The sequence below is a fragment of the Microtus oregoni genome, unplaced genomic scaffold (genome assembly GCF_018167655.1).
Source record: "Microtus oregoni isolate MIOR12 unplaced genomic scaffold, Mior012 000033F_ref0000390, whole genome shotgun sequence".
Lineage (NCBI taxonomy): Eukaryota > Metazoa > Chordata > Mammalia > Rodentia > Cricetidae > Microtus > Microtus oregoni.
In genome coordinates, this window is record NW_024543092.1 from 26,906,500 (window position 1) to 26,917,690 (window position 11,191).

The 11,191-nt window shown below is 35.0% G+C and overlaps 2 protein-coding genes across 2 annotated transcripts; both read right to left on the bottom strand.

The window, feature by feature from the left end:
* Positions 1 to 862: 862 nt before the first annotated feature.
* Positions 863 to 1,822, bottom strand: LOC121466461 (olfactory receptor 8K3-like). The gene has a single exon (XM_041680190.1). It carries the CDS (start codon positions 1,820 to 1,822, stop codon positions 863 to 865), a length of 960 nt encoding a protein of 319 aa, XP_041536124.1.
* Positions 1,823 to 9,246: 7,424 nt separating this feature from the next.
* Positions 9,247 to 10,203, bottom strand: LOC121466506 (olfactory receptor 8K5-like). The gene has a single exon (XM_041680242.1). The coding sequence runs from the start codon at positions 10,186 to 10,188 to the stop codon at positions 9,247 to 9,249; it is 942 nt and encodes a 313-aa protein (XP_041536176.1). The 5' UTR covers positions 10,189 to 10,203.
* Between the last annotated feature and the right edge of the window lie 988 nt (positions 10,204 to 11,191).

The window sequence follows — 11,191 nt, forward strand, 5'->3', positions numbered from 1 at the left end:
AATGTAGTCCTATTACAGAAATATATAAACACATACTTAGGGTCATCATATCTCTAGATAATTTTATAAATATCTAATTCTTTACAGATAGTTAAGAAGTAAGCCAATAACAGGAATACAAGCTTACTCCTCAGGACATTTACGAAGGGCTTAAGAGTACTGATCTTAAATGATAGGTCCTTGATGATAGAGAAAATTGGTTGAGTGAGACAAGATCATGGGACAGTAATGATATTTACATTACTTACTGAGTTACAGGTAGCAGAATTATATGTTGAAATGGAAGTATTGACAAAGAACTCATGTAATAGTGTTTAGACTAGTCATTATTTCCGCAATGTAATAAGAATTTTATTTCATGTAAGCAATTGGCAGAGGTTTCTGGCTCAGGCTGCTCCAGCAGAGGTAAAATTATGAAATATAAATAAAAACTATTATATTAAGAAGTAAAGGTTAAGTCTGAGATAAAGCAATTACATGGACAAAATGATCAAAGAGATCAGCTACTTTGGGCTTTAATTCAACAAATGATAAACACACAAGGAACTTAGTCGTTTTCTTTCTGAATTGTCATTATCTCCCATGTTGCATCATCATGTCTCTCTCCTTATTGCTGGTGTATATATGTATGTGTGTGTGTGCATGCATGTGCATGTACATTTGTTTAGGGGAGAGGTTTCTGGTGTGTATTCTCTCCACTTTTGTAGAAAATCAACTTATTGAGGAAAAGTTTTATTTAATTCTTTCAATTTTATTATTAATCTAATATAACAGCTAAAATAATATAAAATGAGACATTTACAAGTTAACATTGCAGCAATTATGTTTTTAATGTTTTCTGAATGTATTTGATTAGGAAAATTTATATTTTATGAAAACCAAAAGAAAATAATTTGCACAAATTATTCAATGTCCTTTGCAGGGCATATTTTACGTCTTTGTTCCTCAAGCTGTAGATCAAGGGATTCAACATGGGAATGACCATGGTATAAAATATGGAAGCCACTTTATCTGTGTCAAAGGAGTGGCTAGAATTGGGCTGCACATACATAAATATCAAAGTTCCATAGAAGACGATGACCACTGTCAGGTGTGACCCACAGGTGGAGAAAGCCTTCTGCCTGCCCTCAGCAGAGTTCATTCTCAGAATAGTTATGAGGATTAGCAGGTAGGACACAAGGACAACCAGAAGAGAAGAAATCAAATCAAAGGCTGCTAAAATTAGAATGATCAGTTCAACTTCATGTGTATCTGAGCACAGCAGAGGTAACAAAGGAAGACTGTCACAGTAGAAATGACTGATGACATTGTAGCCACAGAAAGGCAAAGTGAAAATCTTAATTGTGACTAGAAGAGAAACAAATGAACAATAGAGATAAGGAATGGCCACTAGTACCCAACATACCCTTTGTGACATGATGACAGTGTAGAGCAGAGGCTTACAGATGGCCACGTAGCGGTCATAGGACATTGCAGAAAGAATAAAAAGCTCACTAACTATGAACACAAGAAAAAAAGCAAGCTGTGTAGCACAAAGGTTAAATGATATTGTGTTTTGATCCACAACAAAATTTACTAACATTTTGGGTCCGACAGATGTAGAATAACCCAGATCTGTGATAGCCAGGTGTTTGAGAAAGAAGTACATGGGTGTTTGTAGCCTTGGGTCCACTGTGGTGAGGATGATCATGCCCAGGTTGCCCATCAGTGAGATCAGATAGAAGATGAGGAAGAGCCCAAACAATGGGGCCTGAAGTTCAGCGTGGTCTGTGATGCCCATCAGGATGAATTCTGTCACCACTGTAAGGTTGTGATTCCCCATTCTGGCTTATCAGAAAACCTGCTCAGAGTAGAAACACCAATGTTAACAATAGCTGCCCTGTACTATCAACTTACAGATATTTCATATACAATACTAATATAATTAACATAATTTCAAATTTTAAAAAATTTGATTTGTGAGTATAAACTCATTGTTCTTAAATAACAATATGTGTCATAGAATTAGTTAGAGATGGAAAGATAGGCTGGGTATTTTAATTGTTTTTTTTTTTTATTTAGAAAAGGAAAAAAAAGTATCTGCCTCCTCCCAGCCTCCCATTTCCCTCCCCCTCCTCCCACCCTTCTCCCCCTCCCCCATACTCCTCTCCCCCTCCCTCTCCAGTCCATTGAGCAGTTAGGGTTTCCTGCCCTGTGGAAAGTCCAAGGTCCGCCCCCCTCCGTCCATGTCTAGAAAGGTGAACATCCAAACTGGCTAGGCTCCCACAAAGCCAGAACATGAAGTAGGGTCAAAACCCCGTGCCATTGTTCGCCATGTTCAGAGAGTCCGGTTTTATCCCATGATTTTTCAGTCACAGTCCAGCTGGCCTTGGTGAGCTCCCAATAGATCAGCCCCATTGTCTCAGTGGGTGGGTGCACCCCTCGTGGTCCTGACTTCCTTGATGGGGAGAGAAAAGTGAGAAGGGGAGGATGGGGGGAACTTGGGGAAAAAGGAGGATTGGGATAAAGGAAGGTTGGATAGGGGAGCACGGAAGCACAATTCTTAGTTAAGGGAGCCACCTCAGGGTTGGCAAGAGACTTGACCCTAGAGTGGCTCCCAGGAGCCCATGGTGATGTCCCCAGTTAGTCCCTTGGGCAGCTGAGGATAGGGAACCTGAAATGGCCCTATCCTATAGCCATATTGATGAATATCTTGCATATCACCATAGAACCTTCATCAGGTGATGGATGGAGATAGAGACAGAGACCCACACTGGAGCACTGGACTGAGCTCCCAAGGTCCCAATGAAGAGCGGAAGGAGGGAGAAGATGGGTATTTTAACTGTGCTTGATTGCATTCCCCAAACATTTATAGACTGCATATATATATTTCATATTTGTAATCCAAAAGCAAGCTTCTTTTGTTGTTAATGGATTGAAGACAGAAAAAGCGTCAATATATCTCAGTATATCCAATATCCCTTTTCTCAATAATATCACATAATATCTCTTTGATGTTTTAAAACATGACACATTCTATATACATATAGAGAGATAGACCATAGTTATATAGTAGATAGATAGTAGATGTATGGATCGATTTATGATAGCTTTATGGTAGATACGGCAACCATGGAAATATAAGGCAGTTTTACAGAATTCATAATAACGCCAAATGTTTTGTAGGGCCGACACGCATGCCTGTGACTTCAGAATACTAGAAGGTGACAGAAATAGAATGTTTGAGATAAGTGTGGGACTCATAGGGGGATCTTGTCAAAAACACTCAGATCTAAACCAAAAGAAAACAGAGCAAAAATGTTTATTTTCAATATATAGAGAATGATTATCTTCTTTAATGTTTGGTGTGTAATTGTAATTATATAGAAAGCCTAGTTTGGATAGAGATTCATTGAATTATAAAGATTACCTCAACTAAAAATTATTACTGTTTCAGTCACGAAATTTTTCAATGGAAAAAAATTTACATGTCTTGTTTGTTCATGTCAAACTTCAACACACTGAACAGAAGTTGAAAATATGTATAAATGAGCCAATAAACCATGTTGTCCTATTAATCATTTATATGAAGTGAGGAAAATAAAACAGAAGATACTTTTAAGGAGATATGCTTTATATTGTTCTCCTTCCCCTCTTCTATGAGCCAGGATCTCATTATATACTCCAATTGCACTCAGACATTTACAGACCTCTTACTTCATGCATCCTAGTGTTGTGTGGCAAACACCTGACTTTATGCTGCCCTTAGGGGTAATGATACATTCAAATGTTATTCTGGGAAAACACCCAGAAGCTTTAAATAAAATATACTATAGAAAAGATGCACAAACCCTCTGGAAATGATTGAAATCCTTTTGTTATTATAGACAATAAGAATCTCTTCACATTATTTTTTAGTGTGGTAAGAAAAACCTATAGTTAATCAAATAGAACTTAGGTGAATACAATAATGATAAAAAAATTAAACAGACCTTGAAGTAGAATGCATATTAATGGATGAGAGCTATTATCAAGTTAGTAAAATAATGAGATCCAATGCTTTAAATGAGATATAAAAGAAATGCCTATGGTGAAAATTATAGTAAATGTCATGTCTAAATAAGACATGGACAAAAAGTAAAACACATAAATTAGCATAATTAGTAATGTAATTTGCATTAAATTCTTTAAAAAATGTCTTCTCAGTTTATAAAACTACTGTCTCTAGTATGACCAATCTATTGTGTAGACATATATTCCAGGAAGCATTCTGAGATCAAAATACTCAAGCACCATGAGCCTTTATTCTGTTAGCTTGTAGCTTTTATATTTATTTGTAGCAAATATAAGTAAATCAACTTTCGTAAGACTCTGATCATTTGCACATTTTTCTTCATTAAGTTTTTTAAGTTAGCATATCAATCAATGTATGATGTATTTCATTTGGGAATGCTCATGCATATAAGTAATTATTCTTTTTTTTATCCGTTGTCATTATTTTCTAGCTATCCTTTCTTCATCTCCATGCTTACTTCAGAAGGACCTCAAGTTTTTTCTCCAATTTGTTCCCCCTCCTGATCTGAGAGCGAGAGAGTGTATTTGTTTTCTTGTTAAGTCTGAAGATAGTATTGCCTTCCTTTCTCCTGCTTTGGAGTTCTATGGGAAGAATCTGATTACTTTTTCAGTTTTCACTATCAGTTGGGTTATTTTAATGATTTAGCTCTGTATCAGTACTTTGTAAGAAAACTGTATCTATGTCTGTCAGATTTCATTGAGCATCAAAAGAACATTTGAATTTTCTATTTTGCCATGAGACTGACTTTTTAAATATCTACTATCTATCTAAATAATGATTGAGAATCATAAGATCCTTGTTTTCTAACAAAAACCTGACAGTTTTAGTGTCACCAAAGCATAGACACTCAGTAAGTGTTTGTAGGGAAATCAACGTGAACTATCAATGCTGCCAAAAACTTCACCGTGCCATTTAGACATTCATATCTATAGAGTTATCCATAACTTACTCTCAGTTCTTGTTTCAGTTTAAAATCAACATGTAAATACACACATTTATATAATCAACAGAATAATGATTTTAAGGAACATATTTTAATTTGTTCTTTAAAAGTATAGTAAATATAAAAAATGCTCACATTAATTTAGAGAAGAAAAGTCTTTTTGTACCTCAGTTACATTTGGAGGCAAGAATCCCTGAATATTGAATAATAAATGTTGACAGTTTTCTGTGTCCCCATTATTTAGGTGGTGATATAAATGCTACCCAAACACTGCAGGTGTTTGTGACACATAATATCACATGACAATACTCTTTCTTACCTGTGATGAAGCCTCTATCTTGCCTTTCATGCGTTTCTCACATGGAAAAAAAACGAGCATAACTTATATTTTTCCTCACCTTGAGGGGTTGTCTCTTGGGAGAAACCAAGCAATATTCTGAATAATCACAGAGCATTTCTGAGTATAACTAAATTCCTAGGGGATCCCCATTAACAAAGGGAAATCGTGTGTAATAGTGTGTAATGATTCATTATAACAATATAATATATGCAGGTCTATAATATATATTGTGTATATATTTATTTGAAATTATATACAACAATATATAGTTATATAACAAGCATAAATTCTCTCTCTCTCTCTCTCTCTCTATATATATATATATATATATATATATATATATATAAAACAATTGTGAAACTTGAAAATCTATCTCCAGATAATAATAGAGAATTTAGCCCAGTAATCATTCTAGTAACTTGGGTAAATAAAACTAAAAATGTTAACCACTTCCAAACTAGAAGCTTGAGAATGTTTATAAATTCATCTTCCTACAAAATAAACAGAAAATTATGCTAAGTACTTTAAGTTATTTCTTTTTTAATTAAGATTTTTTTAAATGTAATCCTTTTCTTTTATATAGCTGTGCCTGTTTCCACACCCTCCTCCCCACCTCAAATTCCACTCTTTACCCCACACCTCCACTCCTTAGAAAGGGTAAGACTTCCCATGTGGAGTAAATAAAGCCTGACACTTCACTTTGAGGCAAGATCAAGCCCTTCCTCCACACACACACACACACACACACACACACACAAATATATATATGTATATATATATGCTAATCAAGGTATCACTCCAAAGAGAATGTGCTACTAGATGCCAGTTAAAGCACCAGGGATAATTTATGATATTAACACAGTTTAACAACAATCTGGACTGCTTATTTAAAACACCTGTCAAACTTGTAAGGATAGTAAAATGTATAGCAATGTTATTTATCTGATTTACATTTAATGAGAGATGCAATGGGTTGAAGACAGACACTTGTCAGTAGTAGTGTCAAGCTAATGAACTTCCAGCAGCTGAGATAGAAGGTCAGTTATTACCAGTTTGAAGAAGTTGTTTTTATGGTACTTGTCATCATCTGACTTAACTAATTCAATGAAAATACTTTTATGCCTGAGATAAAGGAAAAGAACACTATGCAAATTTTATTTAGATTATATATACACACATGTACAAATATGTGTTACAATAATAATTAAAGAAGTAGTCATGAATTTGAGAGGGTGTCAGGGCAGCGGCAGGATTTGCAGGAGAGGGAGGAGTGAGAAAATAATACAAATGCAGTGCAATCATATTAAGTTCTTAAAAAATAATTAGAAAATATTGTTGTTAGACAAACATTTATAATCATAAACTGTCTTTACGACAAAAATTTGGGTCAATAACTAAAGAGAAATCTTATGGAGTTGTTCAAAGGGGGCTTTAAGAATTTTTTTTTATTTTGAGAAAGGATAGTAGATACACTTACCTGTAAATATTAAGATTTAGAATATAGTGAGATGCTAAGATGCAGTAGCAAAGTAGCAATAGAACATTTTTAGTAAGGTTCATGACAGCACTAACCCTGAGAAGTTATGTTTCCATTACCAAGACTAATTTACCTTTTGTTGAGTGAGCCTTAAATCTGAATGGACAGCTGTTGGTTGCCACCAACATATGAGTGGCTTCAATGTTCAGTTTTGTTATTTATTATTTATTTATTTATTTATTTATTTATTAAAGATTTCTGCCTCCTCCCCGCCAACGCCTCCCATTTCCCTTCCCCTCCCCCAATCAAGTCGCCCTTCCTCATCAGCCCGAAAAGCAATCAGGGTTCCCTGCCCTGTGGGAAGTCCAAGGACCACCCACCTCCATCCAGGTCTAGTAAGGTGAGCATCCAAACGGCTTAGGTTCCCACAAAGCCAGTATTTGCAATAGGATCAAAAACCCTTTGCCATTGTTCTTGAGTTCTCAGTAGTCCTCATTGTCTCCTATGTTCAGCTAGTCCGGTTTTATCCCATGCTTTTTCAGACCCAGGCCAGCTGGTCTTGGTGAGTTCCCAAGAGAAGCTAAATAAGAAGGTGAAGCCAAAGAAAAACACATAGGCATCCTCCTGAATATTAACCTTCATCAGGCGATGAAAGGAGACAGAGACCCACATTGGAGCACCGGACTGAAATCTCAAGGTCCAAATCAGGAGCAGAAGGAGAGAGAGCACGAGCAAGGAACTCAGAACCACGAGGGGTGCACCCACATACTGAGACAATGGGGATGTTCAATGTTCAGTTTTAACATTGAAAACATGATTTTCTTGAGCTTAGAACATTGAGTCTAGTTTCTTAGTTGGGCTGACTGGAATACCCAGAAAAGCAGAACGTGAAGGCTTAAACAGAAATTTCAGCCTCTGAGCATTTGTCTATATTTTCTGGGCAGTAAAAAAATACCCACCACAGGACCTCGACTCCTAAAGTGCTCTTCCTACAGGACTTAATTGAATAATTAAGGGCCCACCCCTATATTATCACTTTATCTATTGTCTTAGTTACTTTTCTATTGTAATAAATAAAACAACCAAAAATACTTATGCAAAAAGAGTTTATTGGGGACTTAAAATCCATGACTATTTGTGGTAGGGTGCATGACAATAGGCAGACAGGCACAGTGCTAGACCTGTAGCAGAGAGCTCACATTTGATGTACAATAGGCAAGGAAAGCTAACTTGGAATCACTTGAGGGTTTGCAACCTCAAAGTGACCCCTAGTCACACATCTTCAATAAGGCCACATCTCCTTATCCTTCCCAAATAGTTCTAATAACTGGGGACTAAGCTTTGAAATATATTAGCTAATAAGATCATTCCCATTAAAAACACTATAGTTCCTAATTGGAAGCACATGAATTTGGTGGACATATCAGACCTCAGTAGGGTTGATAGTGTGATCCACAAACATACATCACAGGAAAGCAGAGTTAATTCATGGTTAGTGGAACTTAGAAAAATTTCTGACCAATTATTAACTTATATTCAAAATAAATGCACAAATATTCCTATTGAGCACACACTAGACAAAATATAGACTTTGTGTCACAAAATTCACTAATAAAACCAAAAATTGCAATACAAACAATACTAAAAACACCAACCCTAGTGGGTGTGGATGGGGATTCAACAGTGTGTATGTATGTGTATGTTTGTGTACTATTTCTGAAAACTGTTAAAGTTATAATTCTCTTGTAATTCTCCTGAAAGTATTTTGAATACTCAGCATAGAAAAACAAAATTAAGAATGTAACCACAGATTCTGGAAATCTTCTATTAACAAAATAGGACCAGTAATACTGAAAATTCATGGAATTCAGAAAATAAATAGCAATGTATAATAACTGTTATCTGTCATCTAGAATTGCTTTACAAATAATTATATAATATTGTAACTAATTATATGAGTTATGTAGGATAGAACATCAGAAATATTAAACTTTATAGTGTTCAAATACATCATGCCTATGCTGAATCAATTTTGTTTGCCATAATTTTAGGTTTAAAACACAAAATGAAAACAAGGTTAATTAGACAAGTGTCCAAACACATAAAAAAAAACAAGAAATCCATGCAAACCTAAAACAAAACAAAACACGTGTTATAAGAATATTTTTAAACATGTGTTCCCATTTCTATAATATTAGTTCAGTGGGAATGCTAAAACATTGAATCAAAAGTTAAAGATGTTGTAAGGAAAGTGACATTTAATGGAGCTCTGTAGCTAAGAAATATTTTATGTGACTACATGGAATGCACTATAATATTGTTTATTATTGTGAGTTTTTCATTTTGTTAATCAAAAGGAATTGCCAATATAGATACTAGTATTGAAATATACTTTCTTTATCAAATTTTGTATTAGCATTCTGCATTTTATATTAAGTACAAAGTTTACATTGGTCCGTAAAGACTCTTAGAAAAGCATTTTTCACTTCTTTGTTTCTAAAGCTGTAGATCAAGGGATTCAGCATGGGAATCACTAAAGTGTAAAACACAGACGTTATTTTATCAGTTTCAAATGAGTGTGTGGATTTGGGCTGTAAGTACATGAAGAGTAGAGTCCCATAAAATACCACCACCACTGTCAGATGAGACCCGCAAGTGGAGAAGGCCTTTTTCCTGCCTTCTGCAGAATGCATTCCGTAGATGGCTAACAGAATCAGAAGGTAAGATGCTAAGACTACGAAGAGGGAGGAGATCAAATTAAGTGCCGAAAATAATATGATCACCAATTCTATATCCCGTGCATTTGAACACAGCAAAAGTAACATGGGAACGTTGTCACAGTAAAAATGGCTAATGACATTAGATCCACAGAAAGTCAATGTAAAAATCTTACTAGTTATTAACACAGCCTGGAAGATACTGTAGAGATATGGAATGCCCACCAGCACATGACAACGTCTCTGAGACATGATGGCACTGTAGAGCAAAGGGTTGCAGATGGCCACATAGCGGTCATAGGCCATTGCAGATAAGATAAAAAGTTCACTGATAATAAAAGCGATGTAGAAAGCCATCTGTATGGCACAGGCATAGTAAGAAATGACATTTTGATCCAATACAAAATTCACCATCATCTTTGGGTAAATGACAGTACAGTTGCCAAGATCAATGAAAGCCAGGTGTCTGATAAAATAATACATAGGTGTGTGAAGGCGAGGATCCAATTTGGTCAGAATGATCATGCTCAGGTTGCCTATCAAGGCGACTGCGTAGATGACTAGGAAGACACCCAAAAGTGGAAGCTGCAGATCTGGCCTGTGTGTGATTCCTGTCAGAATGAATTCAGCTGGCACTGTTGAGTTCCCGGGACTCATTTCAACCTTCTGAGAAGATACACAAGTGTCATCAACTTTTGCATAAACTCACCCAAGCAAATCCAAAGACAAGACAAAAAGTAGCATTTAATGACTCATAGAAAAATGATTTTTACAACTGATTCTAAATGTTAAATAAAGATTGGAAGTTCTACCTTTTAAAAGAGATGTCCCTGTGGGATTCACTCAACATTATCATTTATCTTCTTACTAGATTTGTTAAAGACAAGATAAAATTTGTCTTCTATTGTCTGAGAGAAAAATGATTTTATTATTTTCTCAGTACTGTCAATCCCATCAATAAATTCTTATATGGAAATATTGGCTATATTTTATATTTTACTAGAAGACCACATTTTTTCTCTGATAGTCTATCTTTTATCTATGATATTTCCCATGGTGTTTAGGCAAGCTTACATATAAGGATGGAAACAACATAAAAATAATGACATTTCAGTTCAGTTTTGTGTTTGAACATTTAAGATCCTATGTAGATTTTGTAATGTTTGTTTTTAAAAAGGGACAACTATGTCAAAATTGCAAAGAGAGCTATATGTTTATCTAGTACCAATTGGTCAGCCCTGAAAATATAAATAGAAGTAACATTACTTGGAGTGAACAGCATATATTTAGTACGTATACACATATATTATTGTCATATATATATGTATATATTGAGTGTATCCATACTTATATGGATATATATCCATCATGTACATATATGTATATGCATATATTTATGAAATAACAATTACTGAAAAAGAGGCCATGAATTTAATGGATCATGCAAAGGGTTATATGGGAGGCCTTGAAAAGAGGAAAGAAAAGGGATGTTGTAATTATATTATGGTCTAAAAAATAAGTTAATTAAAATACCTTTCCTTTTCCATTTTAAATTATGTCCACTGTAGTTTAGCTGAAATCATGAACCATGTCTACAAACATTTGTGGGGAGAAATTAAATGGTCAGTGAGTTGATGATACTTTTTTAAAAATAATTACT